Here is a 23,324-nt window from a genome sequence, read left to right on the forward strand (position 1 = left end):
TCTTTGGAAAGGTTTAATTTGACAAACTTAATATTGTATCTATTACGAGCTGCAGTGAATTGGGTCTCTCTTTCTGACTCTTAAACAAGGAGACATCAGATGTCTTTAAATAAAACAAAGCTATCTGTTTTGCTTTCCATATGTTTTCTATTTCTGGCAATGAAGAACTTGCTTGCATATTCTTAGCTATATTTTGAGTCCCCATCAGAGCACAACAATATAATGTTAATGTTTATACAGTTTAGAAATATCAAGCATTGTTTGGCTGGAAATAATTTTTGTTTTAGTTATTTCATGAGGCTAAACAATTTTTAACCATATTATAGAATTCCTTTCAGGATTTCTTTTTTATTATTATTTTTTTTTCTTTTAAGGTTTTTTTTTGGAGGGATTTTTCTCTTTGACTGAATGTTGCTCAGTGCTGTTTTCTGGGTGTTTGAGAAGGCGGGGGTGGTGCTCATCACAGGAGTTTTGACCCTCAGAGACAGGGTCCTCTGCAACAGTACTGTGAACATCATCTGAACCAGAGCACTTCATGAGGAGAGTCTCAGATGAGAGACTGTGTTTGGTCCAGCTGTCGGTCGATGGCTGGACTGCGTCTTCACCGGACCTGCTGTGATTGAAATGTTACAGCACTGGTCCAGGAAACTGGTTTCAGATCTGGAAGAACTGAGCGATCAGAGACCGCTTCAGACAGCACCTGCTCAACCATCAACACCACCCACCCCCATCAGCCAATCAGCCCAGTGGATTCACCCCTCAGCCTGAGCCAGCAACAGAGACGTGAGACCAGATTTTTTTTATTTTTATTTTTATGCCTGTTTCTTTTTTATTAAAAGGAGTTTTTTTATTTCATTTTTGATGTTTATGCCTCATGTAGAAAATGTTTGGTTAAACTTTAAATCTGGTGGTGACTCAAATTATGACTGTTTTACCTTTCTTTTTAAGGAAAAACGGGAGGTTTTAGCTATTTTTGTTTCTCTTTTAAATAGGGTTAATAATAATAATAATATCTAGTTCAGGAAAAAAAATCTTTAATTTCATTGTAAACAGTAGCCAAGCATGGTTGCTGGGCAGATTAATACATTAGAGGCCTATCACTTATTGGCCCTCAATTTTTTTTTACTGAAAAGTTCTTTTAGGTTTATATTACGTAATTTATGTTGTCTAATGACTATGATTTGTATAAAACATTTTTAACAACAATCATCTCCGCTAAGGCTTATGTAAGGGAAGTTGGTTACAGGCTTTTGACAAAATTAATACATATAAGCTTAAGGATGTAGCTGTAACTAGCTAACGTAACCAAGCATGCTTGCTTAAATAAAAATCAACCATTTAAAATCTTATTAATACATCAATGTAGACTATCAACTACAAAAGAGTTTTGTTTGCTCCAAAAGTAAAAAAAAAAAAAAATATATATATATATATATATATATATATATATATATATATATATATATATATATATATATATATATATAGGGTAAGATAGAAATCTTTCTCTTATATGTGCATTAATATTAATGCTAAATTAATTCTATATATATATATATAATAACTAGCTTGCTAAACCACCAGCTAACAGTCTTGCAACTATGCCAAACAAGTGAAACTTAAATATGTTTTTATTTTTGCAATTAATTTAGAGGTAGCACAGTTCGCAAAAATATATATTGGAACTGAACAAGGAAAATAAATATTAGGCCAATGACTTCTAACAGGACCACTGCAGCTCATAGCTTCAAAATCACTGTCATAGGAACTAGTTAGTCTAAACTTAGGTGGACCATCCCTACAACAGCTTGTGGACACAACTCCACACACATTAAAATTCTAACATCAGCCAAATGTTTTTAGACTCAGGTTAACAGATGGAAAATAAGTTTACATAGTATATAGAGGAAATGCACTGACTGCATCATACTCATCAGTGTTTTGGAGGAACTGAACTCTCTACTCAATAACTAAAATAAAAAGGGGGTGTTTTATGCTCTTTGTGTGTTCGCCCTCAAATAACAGCACTAATCAGACTAAATATTCTGAACAATGCTTTAAGGATTTCTGAGTATGTGTAAAGTTGAGGATTGTGGGTCTACAGATTGGCATTAAGAATTTTGGCACATAACAAACTATTTTAAAATAGATAAAACTTAAAGATTAATCTGAAGTGCACAAATAAGTTTTAGATGTGCTTCAACTGAAGAACTGGGTGATCCCTGATGGATATAAACTGATAGAGAGTTACAAATCTTTGGTGCATAAATACAGAATGCAACGCTAAATGTTCTCAACAAATGAGCTGGAATTGTCGATCTGTCAGGAGTCCTGATATATACTTAGCTGCTAAGCAGTTAAGAGATTTTTACACTTTTTACACTAAATGAATATTAAAATCCAATCTAAATAATCTTCTCTCTTTTTTATGTGTGTGAGTTAGAACTGTAGCTGCAGCATTCTGACCAATATGTAATTTGTAAATTGTAGAGAATAATAATTGTAATCCAGAGAATAATGCATTACAATACTCTAATCAAAACAAAGGTGTAGATAAGCTTCTCAGCATCTAGTGTAACAAAATGTCTAATTAATGTATAAAAAATATATACATTATTATGGTTGAAGATTAAATTAGACAATGTGAAAGTTTAAAAGAAAATATGAAGGCATTTGATAAATAAATGTTGAGACTATGTATTCTATAGTCTAGAGCAAAAACAGTGACAATGTTGAAAAACATTGACTTGATTTTAACACTTTTATAACTTTATGTTGTAATTCTGAAAAAAAAAAAAGAGAGAAAGTTAATGTAGTAAAAAAATTGTTTATGAATCTTCTCAGATCCATGGTGGGCATAACGAGGCAGGGAGAGTCCGGCGTGGGGACTGGTGTGCAATAGGCCCCAGCATGTCCACAGCTGAGATGAAGAAACACTTGTTCTCATACTCTGTATGCGGACACTTGTCATTACTCCCGGGGCTTCTTAGGCGTTATGTAGACCATCATGGAATCTTGGATGATTCCATTTGGTCTAGAAGGGGGGAGTGAAGGGTGTGATTGGAGATAACCACACCTTCACATTCTTATTCTTAAATGTTTTATACATTTATATATACAGTTATTATTTCTACTGTTCACTTTATAATTCACTTAATAACCTTATGATCTTTGCTCTCTTTTTAACTGTCACGGCGACACAAGGCTTTGGAGGTTGTTTTTACTTTTTCAGGAATCAGGAAGGTCAGAGTGTTTTCATCAACAATGAGAGCTGTGAGGAGAACGTGACCCTGAGTGGCAGAGAAGCTTCACTGCTGTTCTGCTGTTCTGGGACCAGTGCATATGAACTAGGAGACAACAAGTTATCTGAGTGAAGTGCTGGAAACCTCTCCTCAGATAGCCAGAAGATCTTTCCATCCACTCTTTTCCTCTGTCTCATCTTCTCACAGACTCTAGGACACTTAAGGACTGTCTGCTGTGTTCATGAAGGACACAGTGCTGAACATCATGATAAGAACTTGTTGCTCAGACGGGCTGGAGCTAATCACGTCATTAAAACTGGACAACATGCTGTTAACTGGACTCTGCTGACGTAATCATATTGATAAGTTCTGTACAATCACATGTCATTTGCAAAATGTATAACTGCTTGGATGAAGTATGAGGAATTCTCTCTGGCCCTCGACTGGCTTTAGGTTATTTCTCTTTCTTTCTCTCTCTCTCTCTCTCTCTCTCTCTATGGGTTGCGAATGTGTTGACCTATCGAGATTTTATTTGTTGATGTACTTTTACTCTTTTCTAATATATATCTATTAATTTTTGTTCCGCCATATGCAGAAGAAAGGCCAGTTCCTGCAAGTTACAGTAGATACAATAGAGTTAGATACTGCATTTGGGCTGGACCGTTTGTTTGATGAAGGTAAAGAAAATTATCTGTAAAATTATTATTATTGATTCAGAATCAAAGGGGGGAGTGTGATGGAAGGTGTTTATTGAAATGATTCATAATCAATGACGTGTGATAATTCATAAACAATGACGACTATTAATGATATTACTTTTTGTTCCATGCGATGATAATGTGTACTCAGGAGCATATCTAAGATGCTGAGTGAGAGTTTTTCTATCTGGGGAAAGCAGTGTGTGTCTATGTATGTGTGCACGTCACGGATTGTTCTGTCTACAATTCTGGCGCCAGGGTCATTTTTCCTTCTGCTTGCGGTGTTTTGAGAACCAGTCTGATATGCTCACTAAGGGATTATGTCATACCACCTGTCAGAAGAAGTTGACGTGTCACAATGGTGGCACTGTGCCCATAATTGGGAAGTAAGGGATGGGAGGATCTAAAAGGTATAAAGAGAGCATGGCACTCTTGCAAGGCAGGAGTTCACTCTGTATTCATTACGTGTGTCTTCTCAATAAATCTTGTTACTCATTCTGATCAAGACTCAGAGACTCTGAAAATTTCTCTCTTCCTGTCATTATTTTCCACCACAACAGGTGCAGTGGAGTTGAAAGCAAATCAAGTATTTATTACAAAATACTGAATTCAGGAGAACCAATACATACAAGACAGTTAGCAGCCATCAAATAGTAAAAGTTCTGACCCCCCTCTGATCTGACTCCATGTTTATACCCCAAATGACGTGAAACCTGCTGATGAGGCGTTGCTAAAATCATCTCATGTTAGCATGCATAATTTCACGTGTTAGTAATCCGTTTCACGTGTCTGACCGGACCACTAGTGTTTGGCCTTGACTGTGTGCAGTCAGACAGTGTGGCATTGTTTCAGGAATTGGACAGTGCCGCCCTCCCCATGTGCGCGCGTCCTCCTCCCGCTTTGGTAGGTGAAGGACTTTACACGCACAGAGAGAAAGGCCGCCCTGTTCATCCCGAAGTCTCCTTTGTATCAATTCAGTTCGTACAGAGTGTACCAGTCGATGATTGATGGCCGTTAGTTAGGGTCATGCAGTGACCAAAATGCCTTAAGCGTGAGCTAAACAAGTCACACAATAGATTTCATATGTTATATGCTAATATGTCAGTAACACGTGTTTAGTACGCCATACAGTAGATCCTATGTGTTAGTAAATGCCTTATGTATCATTTGGGTTAATTTGCCATATAATAGAGTCTGTGTTAGTTAAATGCCTGATCAAGCAATGTTTAACTATATGTGTAAAGAATATATATTGTGATTACTGTTTAATCTTCTATATAAATGTGTATAAAATACAATGTGAGTAATATAAATGCGTATAAAATACAATGTGAGTATTGGTTAATCTTCTATATAAATGCATATAAAATACAAGGTTTCACACAATGATTATGTAATTATAGATGCTAAAGTTAAGTAATCATAATTGAAATAAACGGTTACTCTTCACTAGCTAGATAACATTAGATACTGGTTAAAAAGCACTGGGAACATTGGCTAGCTAGATAACATTAGATACTGGTTAAAAAGCACTGGGAACATTGGCTAGCTAGATAACATTAGATACTGGTTAAAAAGCACTGGGAACATTGGCTAGCTAGATAACATTAGTTACTTGGTTTAAAAAAAGCACTGGTAACATTGGCTAATTAAATAACATTAGATACTTGGGTTAAAAATGCACTGGTAAGATTGGCTAGCTAGATAACATTAGTTACTTGGGATAAAAAAACACTGGGAACATTTGCTAGCTAGATAACATTATATATTTGGGTTAAAAAAAGCACTGAGAACATTTGCTAGCTAGATAACAATAGATACTTGTGTAGGACCCTTAAAAATATCCTGTGTATTTGTATTATTTCTTTGTTTTTCGTTGTAAGTGTAAACGAACTCCATTTCCCAGGAGCCTTTTCTGTTTCGCGGGTTTTTCCTGCTGATTTCCTGTTCAGCTCAGCCAATCATACGAGTGAAAAGCTCGACAGACATTTTTCTATCCAATCCGCACCGAGTAGGGGCGGGACTAAGAGGGAGAGTGTGAGTGTCTGTGGGTGTGTGTTGGAGGAGAAGGAGAGAGAAAGTGAGGAGAGAAGTTGTGTTTAGACTCTCCGGAGCGCTTTTATTTACTTGTTATCCGCTCTATAACACAGTTACAGTGCTATTGTACTGTATAGTGCTCTAAACCGCAGCGTTCAGTTCAGTTTTACTGCGGAACCTCTGAAGAGGCAGTTCAGCCGGACTGTGGAGTAAAGGCGCTTCTCCGCGGACTGAGAGCTGCTGCTGCTGAGTTTCCTCGCGCCTGTCTGCAGCAGCTCGGCCGGACCTCGCGTGTGAGTTGAACACGGAGGGTGTTCTGATCTTCCCGGCGCTCGTGCACTGCGTCGTCTCCCGCTGTGAGTGCTGGGGACTTCTTCTTCTTCTTCTTCTTTCCAATTTTATGGCGGTTGGCAGGCCAATTACTGGCGCATTACCGCCATCTACTAGGCTGGAGGGTGAATCAAGACTTCAGGACAGTGACTACATTGTGGAGAAAAAAAAAAAAAAACTAAATTAAATTATACAACCCAATAGACTTCAAGAACAACAAAACATATTTGTGCACTAATCCCATCCCTGACCCATATATAAGTAGTGCTGGGGACTGCTGCGTTCTGACCGGGAGCACCGCGAACCGGGAGTCTGTTGTCATGACTACTGAGGACGCCATCTCCGCGAGCTCTATGTGAACCGTGAGTAACGAATCAACTGACTCGGTTGACTCATTCGATTCACTTTCGCTTTCGCTGACTGAGTGGAGTTATAAGTGCACCAACGTACCGGCCCAACAAAAAGCGCTTGAACTGTTTATCTGGGTGTTTTACCTCTTATTGGAGGTGTGTTTTCTCAGTTGAGTATTTCATACTAATTGTTTAAACCAAGAATTGTTTGATTTGGGTATTTTGTTTTACTTTAGTTTTATTAAACAGAGTTTCACCAAATATATAAATAAAAAGGTAAATAAAATGAGATTAACTACTTAAATAAATGCATTAAACATTGAAAGGGGTCAAACTGACCCCAAACATAATAAGAGGATTAAGTGACTCAATCAACCAGGGAAGTTTGTTTTATTTCTACACAGAACCTGATATAATCTGGCCCAAATAGTCTCAACATCAGTAACTTCTTTCTTTAATGTGTACAAAAGTTCTGTCTAAATTGGCTACTATTTTGTAGTAAAATGAGAATGCTTGCTGGACTCATTTGAACAAGTTTTTACCATCCTATTAACAAATAAACTCAAACAAATGCTTTATATTTTATAATTATTAGTTTAAAATTTGTATTTGCATATGAATTTTCAAACGCTTTTACAAGTGTGAAGTACCCTTCTATACAGAAATCAGGATGGTCCATTGTGATGTCAGAGAGTGATTTTATAGGGAGGAGCTGTGAATGACCTCAATTTATGGAAAGGTTTCAGAATACATAAATAGTAAGACTTTAGACAAGGTGAGCAACAAACAAGATCTGCTGCAGTACGATCTCCTTTTCAAGAATCTACAGGACATCAAGAAGGTAAATGCAAAGAAAATGCAACCATAATATTTTAAATTAAATTTAGATTTAAAAAAAGTGTCTACTGGAATCAATGTTACAATTGGTACTCAAACAACGGCACCGACCATTCCATAGTAATTAGTAAGTGCTATTTGTTGGGGTAGTTTGAAGTGACTCTAACAATGAAATAATTTTTTTGGTAAACTGGTGCACATTTCTATCTCTTCTATCTCTGAGTGTCACTCTAACATCTTACCTAAATTGAAACGTAAGTGCAAACAAGTTGGGACATCACTTGAAGTTTACCATCAACAGCGAGGACCAAGTCCATCTGGTACAACTTTAGCATTTATTACATACAGTGTTAAAAAGGTTTTATCAATCTTTTGTAAATGTTTGAACAGTGTTAACTTACATGGTAAATTTTGTCAGTAAAAAATAATATGAATACCCATGGTGACCATCACAAAGTGAAGCATTGATTATTTAATGGAGTAAGTGCTTCTCTTTGGGGTGGTCAAAATGGTACTATTGATCAATGAAGTGAAAGCTCATCTTATTCAGTTCATTTTCAGTCATTAAAGAGTATTATTATATTTTATTAAATATGAACTACATGGAACAAAAGGAACAAAAAATTCTGCGCAGGTCTTCTAGGAAGCTGCCACGAGAAAATCTGGACACTGTATTATGTACAGTAACAGTAACACTACAGCATTAATAATCAGCATCTTACATGCAGATGATTGATAGTGATTATTTAACAGCTCATGAGTGCTCGTTTCCCTCTGCTCCGCTCCTAAACTGCAGCTTAAGTGGTTAAAGTTAAATTTACCTAAAATAATACAAATATATCTCCTCTCCTAATAAACTTTTATCTCAAAGTCAACTGTTTTATTATTATTATTTTTTAAGAGTGGCCCTAAAACGCTGTGGTACATGCGCAAACATACTTAAACATTCTGATTGGGGATGTAATCGGGTACAGGTGTTTACAAGGCTGTTATTCTTCTTTGTATCGGATTATTTATAGGATTATCCACCTCATCCAATTGGATAGAAATATTCGAAATGGCCTCAATCGGACTATTCTATTCTATTATTCTATTCAGTCCTTATAAAGGCACTAAACAGGTGTCAGACTGATTATTATGAGTGACAAAAGGTGGCCTCCTTCTAGTGGCTGGAGGACCACCAGCACCCCCTTACACTATGGACTTCGACTGGGATAAAAGTACAGAAGCTTTTATGGTAAATGAAGATGTCCCAGTAGTTTTATAAGTATAGTGTAACTGATTTAGGCAGTTCTCTTCAGTTAATTGACCTGCTTTTATTTTAATATTTAATTACATTTTTCTTTGTTTTTTCCAGAAATTAAAATATTCTCCTGAAATTCATCACCAACAACCAGGATATTTAACTAAGAGCAATGTGAAACTGCTGAAAGAGGTGAAGCAAAAGCTGTCCAGAAGAATCTCCAGAACACACAGAAATTGTTTGCTACGTTTAACAGACAAATGAAGCCAAGTCCTGACATGGAGAAACATCAGCACTCTGTCAAGAGTTTTACTAAACAGAGTGATCTCAAAAAACACCAGCGCATTCACACAGGAGAGAAACTGTATCACTGCTCAGACTGTGGGAAGAATTTTACTCAACAGAGTCATCTCAAAATTCACCAGCACATTCACACAGGAGAGAAACCATATTGCTGCTCAGACTGTGGAAAGAGTTTTAATCAACAGAATCATCTCAAAAATCACCAGCGCATTCACACAGGAGAGAAACCGTATCACTGCTCAGACTGTGGGAAGAGTTTTACTACACAGAGTAATCTCAAAAATCACCAGCGCATTCACACAGGAGAGAAACCGTATTACTGCTCAGACTGTGGGAAGAGTTTTACTGAACAGAGTAGTTTCAAAAAACACCAGCGCATTCACACAGGAGAGAAACCGAATTACTGCTCAGACTGTGGGAAGAGTTTTACTCTACAGAGTACTCTCCAAATACACCAGCGCATTCACACAGGAGAGAAACCGTATTACTGCTCAGACTGTGGGAAGAGTTTTACTCAACAGAGTACTCTTCAAATACACCAGCGCATTCACACAGGAGAGAAACCGTATTACTGCTCAGACTGTGGGAAGAGTTTTACTCAACAGAGTAATCTTCGAAAACACCAGCGCATTCACACAGGAGAGAAACCGTTTTATTGCTCAGATTGTGGGAAGAGTTTTACTCAACAGAGTAAACTCAAAAAACACCAGCGCATTCACACAGGAGAGAAAACTCCATCTTAGTTCAGTTTGAAGGCAATTAAAAGTGCAAATCGTAAGTCTTTTCCACTACCACTAGGCCCATCTGCATGAAAGAAGAAGTGAAAACACCAGCTGAGGAACTCCAGAGTGTGTTCCCAAAAGTGAGACCCAGAGCCACAGAGAGAGACGACACTGTTCCGGATACTGCCGTGTGGACTGGAGGAGCATCCAGACCCGCAGAGAGTCTAACAAAATCCTTTCCAGAGGTTAAATAAAACGCTCCAGCCGTAGTTCCCATACTGAAATCAACCCCCTCCAGACTTGTGTAGCGCAGTAAGGTTGCAGGCTCATTCATTCCCTCTGATGGTGTTCTCATTTGTCTATGGTTCGTTCTGATTAAAATCTGTAACCATAGAGGGATATAGATGGATATTTGGTTGTTGTATTACTCAAGTTTTATACTCTCTTATCTTTTCCTTATTGAATATTATATGTTGCTTAAGGTTTTTTGATCTCCAAAATTTACTAAGAATATCCAAATCATGTAGTTTCTTAATTGTTTTTATCCACTACAAACTATTATCTTTGTATTGCTTCACCTCTATATTTACTCATCTGTGTGTTTTATTAAACTACTTTTATATTGCAGATCTGCAATCTCATTGTGTTTTCTCAACATATGTTGGACATGAAACCTATAGGCCTGAGATTGTCTCATGTTATTATTTGTTAAATACTCAAGGGTGCCCAACAGAGAAAGCCAGTGTAAAATGGATTTGTGTTGAAGTGTAACAATAGTCAATTTAAGATTGAAATTCGGAAAAATATGTTTTTTGTTATTGGTTCAGGCTTAAAAGGGTTAAATATACAATTACTTCCAAAGGTAGAGTAACATGGGTTTAACTTGTATTCATATGTTTATAAAGTTCTTTATTGTGAGTGCTTGTGGGTTGGGTTGTTTTGTTTTTTTAAAGAGCATAGTCATTCACCAACTACACTTAATTACCAAATTCTACATTTGAGTTATTGACCATTGTTATTGGTAGCTAGTGTAGGTAAATGTCCAAACAAAGTATTTTCTGTTTTACCGTGCATTATTATTGGTAGCTAGGCTAGTTAAATATCCAAACACAGCATTTGCTATTTTACTGACCAAATGTAAAAAATGTAAAACTCCCTAGTTCTAAAATAGATAAATACAGTAATAAATAAAGTATTATAAATGCATAGTGATGGTTTAAAAGAGTACTAAACATGTTCAAAATAGTCATTGTGTTTGTGTAAATAGTTTAAAAAGAAAAGAAAAGCAGTACAGATTATATATTTCATTTTTTCTTGTGTTTTTTGCAAGAAGGTCACTTCAAAGTGATTAAGGGATCTACTGAGGGAGAAGTGTACAGGTGAGGGTGGAGTAGAGGATTGGAACGGGCCCGCCCACGGGACGAGAGAGAACAGCGGAGATGCGGGAGTAGCAGCGCGGGAGAGGCGAGGAGGAAAAAGTTCCTCACAGGCTGAACTAAATTCACTAATAATCAGTATTAATTAAACTAACCGGTAATTTTAAGGACACTGAAGTCCATACTGAGAGTGTGCTGGTGGATAAAGCTGGGATAATCTCTCTATAAGTGAAGTTCTGTTAGCACTGTTAGCTTAGCCAGCTCGGCTAGCTGTGTTTAGCCTCGTGTATTAGCTGCTCTGCGCTAGCCGTGAACTCTCCGCTGCAGCGCCGCTCCGACAGACTGTTCCCCGGACTGACTCGCGCTCTCTCCGCCTCCACTGAACACCAGGACCGCTAACACTGCTAACCAGAGAGCGCTCTGAGTCCCCGCGTGGATCAGAGTTCCTCTGAGGGAAAACGCTCCGTGCTGCAGGACCCCGCGCTCTGCTCCCGCTCATATTCACTGAATCTGAGGTAAATCTGAAACTCTTATTTCTGCTCGTTAGAGTAAAGCGGACATTAAGCTCCGAACCAGGCCTGCACCGTTTAGTTCTGTTCATTTCATCTATAATTCTGTTCTTTATGAGTGTATTCTTGGGCCCACATATTTAAAGGGGACATGAAACATTTCAGTTTGTACAAGTTTTCTAAGGGATTAAATATAATGGAATTTATTTGGGGGGGATTTTTTATATAAAATGTTTACACACTAAATTATAGAGGTGTGCCAAAAAATCGATTCACATAAGAATCTTGATTCTCATTTACTACGATTCAGAATCGATTTAAAATGTCCCAAAATCGATTCTGAGGGGCGGGTTTTAGACTGATTTTGGGCTGGGTATTTTTGTTGGACCTGGCAACCCTGGGGATAGCGCTTGTCCCTTCAAACGGAGATCTTCCAGACACACACAGAGCGTAGGTGTTTGAGAATCACCGGTAAACTGGCAGAACAAGCACTATATTACCTTAGATTAACGTGTAGTTTCAATGTTTTATGGCAGAATGCTTCATAACAAGCATAAAAAAGATCGCTAGTAGTTAGTTTCAGTAACTGTTAGCTAGCTAACTAGCTAACTTTCCAGTTCCACCTTAAATAACGCTACAGGTGGCAGCGGGCTGCAGCATTTAAGGCGGAACGGAAAAATAACAATAAGCTAATCAGAGCTAATTTCAGCTCCTCATCACAGAGGAATTAAGGAATGGACAATATGAATTAATTTCTCCACCTCCTGCCCCCTTTCTGAAGAAATACAACGACCTTAAAGTTAACTAGTTAATCAGCAGCTGCTCCTGAACTTTAGCGCTTCACTGCTATCATCACATCAGCCCAGCAGCGTCACCTACACACCACCGCTAGTAGCCTGGTAATAAAGCAGTGTTATTTATTATTTATTTATTGTTCATTAACGTCATTGTGATATCCCAGTGATTCCTCTGTCACTGAGGACCCACATTCCTGCACATTTTATTGTTTTTGTAACACATTACTTGCTCCAGGACCAGTGTATATTATGGAGGGTTTTTTTTCAATAAGATTCATAAGCCAGAAGCAGAAATTTTTATAATTCAAATCGTTTTGAATCAAAAATCGATTTTGAATCGAATCGTGGCCCCCAAAATCGGAATCGAATCGAATCGTGAGATAGTAAACGATTCCCACCCCTACTAAATTATAATATATTTATGTTTGTTAGGTTTGAGCTATGGCGCCGCCATGTTGCCCGTGCAGCACTGGTGACGTCACGAGGTTGGTTGGTTTAAGAGCCCAGTTACAGAGCTAGCGTAAAAGAGCTTGTTGTTTGTGGAGATTATGGATGAAGATGAATCTGAACTAGGCTAATGTGGAGCATTTACTCAGAGATCTTTCCTGTATAAACCTGAGCAGAACTTTTCAGATGCTTTTCTGAGAGAGAGACGTTTTTGGGAGTGTCTATTCTCTCTCTACGTGGAGCCGTGCAGAACCCTGCAGCGCGTCCACAGCAGGTACTGCCATCCAGTTAACCAGCTATTTTATATACATTTAGCTATTTAACATGTGAAGTCCAGAGTTCATTAAGACTGAATAAAACGTACATGATTTAAGTGGATATTGAAACACACAGGCGCTGTTTGGTTGATAAACCGTTCAGTTTAGAAGTTAGAAAGCTTACTGGGTACTTAGCTTCATCTAGTTAGCGTTAGCTAGTTAACTAGCGTTGGCTCTTTGTAACAGTAATTGTAAAATATAAATAAATATAAATAATCTCAGGTGTGTTTGTGCTTCTAATAATGATATAAAACATTATGTTCTAAAGAACAGATTCTTCTATTAAATCTCTGCAGGCCCTATTTACCATAATAAGAACAGAAACATTCACCAAGACTCACTGATTTGTACACTGTAGAGAAAAGAATATATGAATTATAAGAAACAGTGAAGGTGTGAGTAATGTTTTAAAAAAACAACTAAATTTAAGTTTAAGAACTGTGTAAATAAACGTTCAATCTGTTAGCTAGTAAACGCTAACAATTAAATAAACTGAGGTAAAATTTGAGGATAATTTACTCTTACTGATGCAAATTAGCTTAAAACAGATAGTAATTTGTAGAATTGTTAGAATGGTGGCAATTAGTTCCTCCAAACCGTTTAAAAACCTTTCTAGGTCACAGAAAACAGAAAATAAATGCTCTTTCTCCTCAGAAACTTTGGGTACATTCAGTAGCTAGCTTAGCCAACACTAGGAAGCTAGCTAATTCAGCTTTTTCCTAACTTACCAAAAATCAGCCTTTAATTATACTAATTAAATCTGAATTAGTTTAATCTCATAAATTTACCCATAAATTATTCGTGCTTTTCTCAGTTTATTAAACAGTATAAGAGAAAGAGAGCTAATTCACTGCTAACTCTGTTAGCTGCTAACAGGCTAATGTTGACAGGAATCTGACAGGAGAGAATCTACTGCTACAGCAACATCTCACGCAAGAATTGTGATTTATACTTGGTGTGAAAACGAGCGTACATTTAAGCAAGGTTTAAGGCATGCGTATGCCTTCAAAAGTGTGCGGAGAGAGCGGGAATTAGTGGCATCATGTGGTAAAGTAGGGAATTGTTAGTAAATGCGCAAGCTTTTCTTCCTTCCGCATATTAGTTACCACATAAATCAAAATTAACAAAGGAAGATTAAGCATTACTTTCCTTTATTTTTTACTTTATTACATATTTTTTTCTGCATGTATAGTTAAAATTATTTCTGTATCTTATTCTGTATTATATGTATATGTAGTGTTAATTTTCCACTAACTTGTATATTTCACTTTGTAGTTTATATCAGTTTTATTTGTATTATCTGTTTTATCTTACAGTTGTAAAATCTAAAGGTGCTATATATATATATATATATATATTAGCCGGGGCTACATGAGGAATATGCGAGAGTGGCGTATCCCATACTGAGATACCGAATGAATGCTTGAAAGAGAATACAAATTACATTTAAGAAAAAAAATATGCAAGAAATAAAAAATAAATAAATACCGGCCGTAAAACACTGTTAAACTGCTTTGTTTGTACATTTAGCTAGGCTAACTACCAATAATAATGGTCAGTAAAACAGCAAACACTGTTGTTTGGACATTTAGTTAGGCTAGCTACCAATAATAAAAGTCAGTAAAACGGCAAATGCTACATTTATACATTTAGCTAGGCTAGCTACCAATAATAATGTTCAGTAAATCAGCAAACTGCATATTTGAACATTTAGCTAGCTAGCAAACAATAATAATAGTCATTAAAACAGCAAATGCTACATTTGTACATTTAGCTAGGCTGGCTAACAATAACAATAGACAGTAAAACAGGAAATGCTTTGTTTATACATTTGGTCAGTAAAATAGCAAATCCTGTATCGTGGCACGAGATCTCACGAGATTAAGACGTGACGATATTTCTCGTCAAGCTTAAACCTCTCACAGTTTAGTGTGGACTTTTTAAGATACAACACTGGCAACTGGCAACACAGTAGCAGCGAGTTTGGTGGTTGAGCAGTGAGCAGAAGAGGAAAATTCGGGGAATTTGCATAGAACAAAGGTCACGGGCGGACCGTGGTCCGGGTCCGGACCCAAACCTATTGAGAAGGATTTAATTGTATACACGCTTTGAGGCGCAGTAAATCACAGACCAATCACGTGTGAGGTAATATCACCAACCACTCTCTTCAGTCAATCAGATCTGTGCAGACGTGGAAAAAATAAATAAATAAACACACCGCTCCTCACGCGGGATCGAACCCGTGTTGTCAGGGTCGCGGTCCCGCTGCTCCGGCTGTTGAATTGGGACATGGCCGTGAAAAAACGCCTTTATAAGGAGATAGTGAGCCTGGGCGAGAATGGGCGGAAAAACGAGAACGGACGAAAACTAAAGTCACGCCGAGTGCGACAGAGAGACAGGCGAGGAATTTTGTATAACTGGATCATTCTGAATTCTAATTAAATACTCCTGGCATAGAAGATGCTTCTGCTACTATTAAGTTGTTTGTCTGGCTGCATTTTGGCTCCAGTGGAAACAATAAACGGTAACAGAGTGACCAACAAGACTGTACTATGCTTAAAACATGTTCTGTCTCTGTTTGCACTTCAAGCATAGTCTTAATATGACTGGTTATGCATAGTTACATTACAAGAGATTTAGGAGAAAAAAAACACAAACCATAGTCTTAATATAACTGAATATGACAATCTCAGGCCTATAGCCCACTAAACAAAGAGACGTTGAAACGACGTCTTTTCTAGGTCATTTTTGCACGTCCAATTTTGGTCTCCTGAAGGTGCAGACTGTGACGCCAGACGACGTCTTTTTTCTGACGTCTTCTGCACGTCCAGTATTGACGTCCCCCAGACCTCCGGATAAGGGCTAATTCTAGTTTAAATTAAGTCGTTGTGGACGTCTTTTCTACGTGAAATTTACATGTATACGTTTTTATAGACCAACTACTTTGAGGCTCCCTGCATAACTGTAGTGCCATTTCAGACGGTGGCAACTGTTCCATTGTTCCAGCTTCAGCAGTTAACTGGAAACGCATACAAAGCTAAGCCAAACAATTACTGGAACAGGTTCACAACCTTCTGGAACTAGTTATGCACGTTAGTTATACACAATATGCTTTACAAATAAATTGAATTTCAACCCTCTCACTTTTTTCAAAACATGTCAACCTGCAAAGAACCAGTAAAAGCAAGGGATAAATTAATTACCCCCATCTTACCACTGTTGATTTTAAATTGACCCTTTCTGTTTGGGGAAACATTAATATAATAATAAACATAATGAGTAAATCTCATTTGGGGTTAATGCCTTTATTTTACATCAACATAACATACACCTTAGATTCACACCATAACAATTTCACTAAACATTTACCTTCCCTTAAAACTATTACAGCTTTACATTACACCTTCCCTTAACAATATTATACCTTCCCTCAACACTATTACACCTTTAACATTACACCTTCCCTCAAAACTATTACACCTTTAACATTACACCTTCCCTTAACAATATTATACCTTCCCTCAACACTATTACACCTTTACATTACACCAGGGGTCTCAAAGTACCGGCCCACGCGGTTTCATACGGCCCCTCACGGGTTAACAAAATAAACATACATCTGGCCCGCAATTCAATTTAATTATTTATGCTTTATTATGTTCGTTTTCATATTTTATCTTAACTTGTATTTTGGTGTGTGTGTGTGTGTGTTTTTTTTTTTTTTTTTTGCTTACGCTGCGTTGCCTGCTTTAGTAGTCTTCAGTAGCCTTCAACAGTCTAACCTTGCAGCCGTGGTGTGTCCACTAAACTCCGTAGTTATAAACATCCTGAGGTTAGCAGCGCGCTAACTGACCTGTTTATAATGTAATCCCAGCAGTGCCTCCGTGACGCTGCTCTGAACTGCTGCTGTTAGCTGCTTGGGCTGAAAGATGAACTGTAGAGAGCTGTATTATCCGGTTAGTGGGGTTATTTTATTTCATACACAGAAGAACTTAAAAAATTTCAAAACGCTCCAGACTGGCTCAGCTGAGTCCTGTAGCCCGTGGCTGGGCTGTAGCTCTGACTAAGCAAAGACTGCGGGCTTGTGGTGCTGCAGCTCCGACTAGTGGTTGGATGAGGAACTGCTAAATCTGAGGAAATGCTAAATCTGTCACAGCTCACAATTTTTGATTTTATATTTATTAAGCCTTATTTCAGTATCAAACGTTTTGATCAAAGTTAATATAACTTGTACTTGATGTAATTTCTATTCACTTGAATAGTTTGGTTCTTGATTGATGGAGTTTTTGGATTTCATAACATGACAAATTAAAAGGATTTATGTTAATAGAGCAACAAGCAAACATTTTTCCATGCAACTGTAATATTTGATTGAATAAATTGTATATTGAGAGTCATTTAACATTAAGGAGTAATTACATTCATTTTATATTACATCTGGTTACATTTTCTTATATTTATAAGTTACATCTGGCCCTCAGAGGACAGCCAATATGTCAATGTGGCCCTCGGCAAAAATGAGTTTGAGACCCCTGCATTACACCTTCCCTTAACAATATTATACCTTCCCTTAACACTATTACACCTTTAACATTACCCCTTCCCTCAACACTATTACACCTTTAACATTACCCCTTCCCTCAACACGATTACACCTTCCCTCAACACTATCACACCTTTCCACTACACCTTCCCTTAACACCATTACAACTTTACATTACACCTTTCCATTACACCTTCCCTTAACATCATTATACTTTCATTAAGATTCTAGGTCCTGAGAGACAGCGGTGTGTCCTCCACGTCTTTGTGGTGCATGTTTGAGATGCTCCGAAGTATGAAGTCCTCGGTGGCTGTCCCGTCACATTTCATGACTCCATCTGCACAAGTAGAAAAAGACAAATTAGAAATCTCAGAAAATGTTGAAGATGGCCATTTATTTTTGTCCCACAACAAACTATTTTAAATTGCCTTATTTATGTAATATTCACATAAACTTACTTCTTCACACTATGGCTTAGCTAACGCTAAGCTAACGGCGGGAATACACATTTAACACCTGACGAGAATTATCGTGCTGTTTTAATTCTCACACATCATATTAAGCTATTTTAATTATTTTTTCCCACAACAAACTATTTTAAATTGCCTTATTTATGTAATATTCACATAAACTTACTTCTTCATGCTATGGCTTAGCTAACGCTAAGCTAACGCTAAGCTAAAGGCGGGAATACACATTTAACACCTGACGAGAATTATCGTGCCGTTTTAATTCTCACACATCATATTAAGCTATTTTAATATTTTTTTTTTCCCACAACAAACTATTTTAAATTGCCTTATTTATGTAATATTCACATAAACTTACTTCTTCACACTATGGCTTAGCTAACGCTAAGCTAACGGCGGGAATACACATTTAACACCTGACGAGAATTATCGTGCCGTTTTAATTCTCACACATCATATTAACCTATTTTAATTAATTTTTTCCCACAACAAACTATTTTAAATTGCCTTATTTATGTAATATTCACATAAACTTACTTCTTCATGCTATGGCTTAGCTAACGCTAAGCTAACGCTAAGCTAACGCTAAGCTAAAGGCGGGAATACACATTTAACACCTGACCAGAATTATCGTGCCGTTTTAATTCTCAGACATCATATTAAGCTATTTTAATAAACGTTTTCCCACAACAAACTATTTTAAATTGCCTTATTTATGTAATATTAACATAAACTTACTTCTTCAGGCTATTCAAAATGCACTTGATATTGCCCCCAGTTGCCTAGGTTAATTGTGGGTGCCACAAACTTATATAACTTAACGCTAGCTTAGCGAATTTAGCCAAAGACGGTTCTTTGATTTAGCTTAGATTGGCTTATCAGCCTAGCACTGGTTAGTGAATTGACTTAATGACCGGACAATGCTTCTACGTTAAAGCTTCGGTTACAGTAAATATTATTTGCATTACGGTCGTTCTCAAAAGTAATTCCAATTCCATTTTAACTATGGCCACTGTTTAGCTATCGTTAGCTAGCTAGCTAGTTAGCTAACTGCCTGGGAAGAGAGGCAACGCCAGCAGGTTCAGATGATTTAAGACCACAGAGCTAAAACAACTAACACTACAAATACATTAACTTATACATATCGTCTTACCTTATAGCTTGGCAGCTGAGTCCGGTCCGGAGCGGAGCTGAGCTGAGCGAGCTGAACTGAACTGAACGAGCTGAGCTGAGCTACTGCAGCAGCCAAAAAATGTTTAGCGTGTTTTGCCTCGGCATATCAGAGTGGAGTTTATGATGACGTGCGGTCTCAGCAAATCAGAGTAGCGTTGACTGGTTGAAATCAACTTAACAAATTTCCACATAAATTGCATTTCCAAATAAAAATAAAAACATACGTAAATAAATACCTACATTCATTAATTAATTAAATAGATAAAAAATATAATACTCAAATAAATAATTAGAAATAAATGATGCTTAATCATAAATAATCTATATTCATAGTGATTAACAATATTGATAACAACAATTTTGACATACATTTAAAAATAAATATATTCTTAAATAATGTTAATTTCCTGCACCTGTATTAGACGTCCCCATGACGTCCAAAAAAGTGACCTAGTCCGACGTTCAAATGTTTAACTGCATATTGACGTCCAAGTGGGGTCATAGTTAGACGTCCAAATAGCGGACCTAGTTTGCACGTCGTGTAGACGTACAGAATTGGTCTTGGACCGACCGACGCAATATAGACATGATCTTCACGTCCATAAGACGTCTAATGTTTAGTGGGTAGGTTTCATGTCAAACATGTGTTGAGAAAACACAATGAGACTGGAGATCTGCAATATAAAAGCCGTTTATTAAAACACACATGGGTAAATATAGAGGTGAAGTAATACAAAGATAATAGTTTGTACTGGATAAAAACAATTAAGAAACTACATTATTTGGATATTCTTAGTAAATTTGGAGATTAAAAAAAACATAAGCAACATTTAATATTCAATAAGGAAAAGATAAGAGAGTATAAAACTTGAGTAATACAACACAACCAAATATCCCTCTGTATCCCTCTATAGTAACAGATTTTTAATTGGACTGAACCATAGACAAACAAGAACACCAGCAGAGGGAGTGAATGAGCCTGCAACCTTACTGCGCAACAGTAACTAACCTAAAAACTGAGCTCTGTCTCACAAAGAATGTCCTGGAATATTCAAACTTACAAGACATACAAACATAACATGGAATTCTATACACATCATCCCTGGATAAGAATAGTTTTGCTGAACCTGTAAAATCCATTGTTAAATACAGTTCATATTTGTTTCTGGTGGAATTTATGATTTGCGCTTTTAATTGCCATGGGACAAATTTGGGACATTTTTCTCTCCTGTGTGAATGCGCTGGTGTTTTTTGAGATGACTGTGATGATTAAAACTCTTCCCACAGTCTGAGCAGTGATATGGTTTCTCTCCTGTGTGAATGCGCTGATGTATTTTAAGTTTACTCTGTGTAATAAAACTCTTCCTACAGTCTGAGCAGTGATACGGTTTCTCTCCTGTGTGAATGCGCTGGTGACTTTTGAGATCACTCTGGGTAGTAAAAATCTTCCCACAGTCTGAGCAGTAATACGGTTTCACTCCTGTGTGAATGCGCTGGTGTCGTTGGAGATGACTCTGTTGATTAAAACTCCCCCCACAGTCTGAGCAGTGATACGGTTTCTCTCCTGTGTGAATGCGCTGGTGTTTTTTAAGTTCACTCTGGGTAGTAAAAATCTTCCCACAGTCTGAGCAGTGATATGGTTTCACTCCTGTGTGAATGCGCTGGTGACTTTTGAGATTACTCTGTTGATTAAAACTCTTCCCACAGTCTGAGCAGTGAAACGGTTTCACTCCTGTGTGAATGCGCTGGTGTCGTTGGAGATTACTCTGGTGATTAAAACTCCCCCCACAGTCTGAGCAGTGATACGGTTTCTCTCCTGTGTGAAGGCGCTGGTGTTTTTTGAGATTACTCTGTTGATTAAAACTCTTCCCACAGTCTGAGCAGTGATACGGTTTCTCTCCTGTGTGAATGCGCTGGTGTTTTTTGAGATCACTCTGTTTAGTAAAACTCTTGGCAGAGTGCTGATGTTTCTCCATGTCAGGACTTTGCTTCATTTGTCTTTTAAATGTAGCAAACAATTTCTGCGTGTTCTGGAGATTCTTCAGGACGGCTTGTGCTTCACCTCTTTCAGCAGTTTAACATTGCTCTTAGTTAAATATCCTGGTTGTTGGTGATGAATTTCAGGAAAATATTTTAATTTCTGGAAAACACAAAGAAAAATGCCATTGAATATTAAAATAAAAGCAGGTCAATTAACTAAAGAGATTCTAAGTCATTCTAAGTGAGTGATGTTACCCTTTAATCTGAAGCTTTGAGGCGTGTGCCAAAAAAACGACACACATTGGTTCAAATCACATTGCCGATGCTTGATTCGTTCTTCATCACGACAGATGATGTCCAAAGCTTTTTCCTTTAAACCAATTTATAAAAGTTTCCACACATTAACCAAATACATTAATCCAAATCAATGCTTCACAAACCTGATTTTTTTTTTTAACAACTCCTGATAACAGTTCATTATTTTCCATCACACTGGCTTCAGGCTAACAGTGATATGCGCTCCTGAGTTCAAGATGTGTTTTTTGGAAATGTTGATCCGATGCAGTTGTCTTGTTGGTGCAGGGAATTGTAGTTCAAAATAAAATCACAGCAAAATAATGACCTCTTTACTGTTACAACACATCAACCAACCTCCAACAGGAGTGTAAAACATAAGAGTCTCTTTTGTTTACTAAAGGTTAACACAATTATAACAATTTGTAAGAATTCATATTATTTTATGTAGTTCTTTTTCAATTATTTTTGTAGTCTTTTTAACCTCTTACACAAATGTTTAATTGTGTATTTTTGTCAAGTTGCTCAAAGTGTGATTCTTCTTCTTCTTATTATTATCAAATTCATGTTTTTGTTATTATTATCATCATTATTTAAGTATCAGCAAAAGAGCAGCTGGAGTAATGGTTTAACTGGGATTTCTTAAAAACAGCGGGGCTAAAAATGTTGTAATTTGCTAATATTTGTGTTTGTTATTACAGTGAAATAGCAAGTTTTCTGTTAAATCAGTAAGCTAATAAATGTTACTTGTGAAATTCCTCTTCTTGCCTGAACTTTTCCTCACTATAATCTAGGGCTGGCCCGAATAGCGTTTTTTGAGCTCCGGATATTCGGCACTGATTCGAAGCGAATATTCGAATATTTGTTTTTAAAAAAAGAGGTTAAAAAAAAAAAAAAAAGCAAATCACGGCCCCTTTAATCCACTGAAAAATGTTCAATTTGCTCTGACCTACGAGACATATTCACCCCGGATTTTTGTGTTTTCACCCCATATTTTTTCTGTGTTTTTAGCCCAGATTTCTTTGTGTTTTCATCCCGGAATTTCTGCTGCCCGTAAGCAGGCTAGGAGGCTGCTGCTGCACGGTTTCTCCGCTGCGCAAGCCAGCCCAGTAAATTGCTGTTTGTGTTTTCACACTTAGGCTATTTGCTTAAAAAAAAAAAAAAAAAAAAACGTTTGTTCAGGAAGTATTTTATATTCTTAAACATTGTTAATTATATTAGAGGACAGTCATTGTAAACTGTACTTGGTCTATTTCGGTTAAAGGATTGTGCAGGGCATATTACTGATTTTGTATTTTTGCACTTGGGCTATAAGCTCAATATTAAATATTTCGTTTGTTTAGAAATTATTTTATATTTTTAAACCATGTTAAATTATATTAGAGTAGAGGAAAGTCATTGTTAATGACGTTATTGTACTTGGTCTATTTCGGTTTAAGGATTGTGCAGGGCATAGCCGTATTACTGATTTTGTATTTTTGCACTTGGGCTATAAGCTCAATATTAAATATTTCGTTTGCTTAGAAATTATTTTATATTTTTAAACCATTTTAAATTATATTAGATAAGAGGAAATTCGTTCAGACATCATTTTTGTAGGCCAGGCTTTTGTAATCGATTTAGCCCCTACTGTTGCCACATTACCCCTTACGTTTT

General features: G+C 37.0%; 4 protein-coding genes and 1 long non-coding RNA gene across 5 annotated transcripts in view; 3 read left to right on the forward strand and 2 right to left on the reverse strand.

Annotated features, from left to right (window-relative positions):
- The window catches only part of LOC103028529 (NACHT, LRR and PYD domains-containing protein 3), a 383,714-nt gene that overhangs the window by 103,480 nt on the left and 256,910 nt on the right, over nt 1–23,324 (forward strand). The window lies entirely within an intron of this gene.
- The window catches only part of LOC125801133 (zinc finger protein 658B-like), a 171,781-nt gene that overhangs the window by 45,500 nt on the left and 102,957 nt on the right, over nt 1–23,324 (forward strand). The window lies entirely within an intron of this gene.
- On the forward strand, nt 6,581–10,484 carry LOC125801473 (zinc finger protein 239-like). The gene is made up of 2 exons (XM_049478250.1): nt 6,581–6,669; nt 8,852–10,484. Exon 2 carries the CDS (start codon nt 8,998–9,000, stop codon nt 9,781–9,783), a length of 786 nt encoding a protein of 261 aa, XP_049334207.1. The 5' UTR covers nt 6,581–6,669; nt 8,852–8,997; the 3' UTR covers nt 9,784–10,484.
- Nucleotides 16,498–19,586, reverse strand: LOC125801597 (uncharacterized). The gene is made up of 2 exons (XR_007438795.1): nt 18,685–19,586; nt 16,498–18,503 (listed from the first exon to the last, which is right to left on the reverse strand). It is a non-coding gene; the product is annotated as an uncharacterized LOC125801597 (long non-coding RNA).
- LOC125801462 (zinc finger protein 271-like) lies at nt 20,117–21,553 on the reverse strand. Its single transcript, XM_049478226.1, has one exon. It carries the CDS (start codon nt 21,386–21,388, stop codon nt 20,585–20,587), a length of 804 nt encoding a protein of 267 aa, XP_049334183.1. The 5' UTR covers nt 21,389–21,553; the 3' UTR covers nt 20,117–20,584.

This window comes from Astyanax mexicanus, chromosome 4 (assembly GCF_023375975.1).
Source record: "Astyanax mexicanus isolate ESR-SI-001 chromosome 4, AstMex3_surface, whole genome shotgun sequence".
Lineage (NCBI taxonomy): Eukaryota > Metazoa > Chordata > Actinopteri > Characiformes > Acestrorhamphidae > Astyanax > Astyanax mexicanus.

Coding starts and splice junctions, on each gene's coding strand:
- LOC125801473 (XM_049478250.1), top strand. CDS start 8,998: ATGAAGCCAAGTCCTGACATGGAGAAACATCAGCACTCTGTCAAGAGT.
- LOC125801462 (XM_049478226.1), bottom strand. CDS start 21,388: ATGAAGCAAAGTCCTGACATGGAGAAACATCAGCACTCTGCCAAGAGT.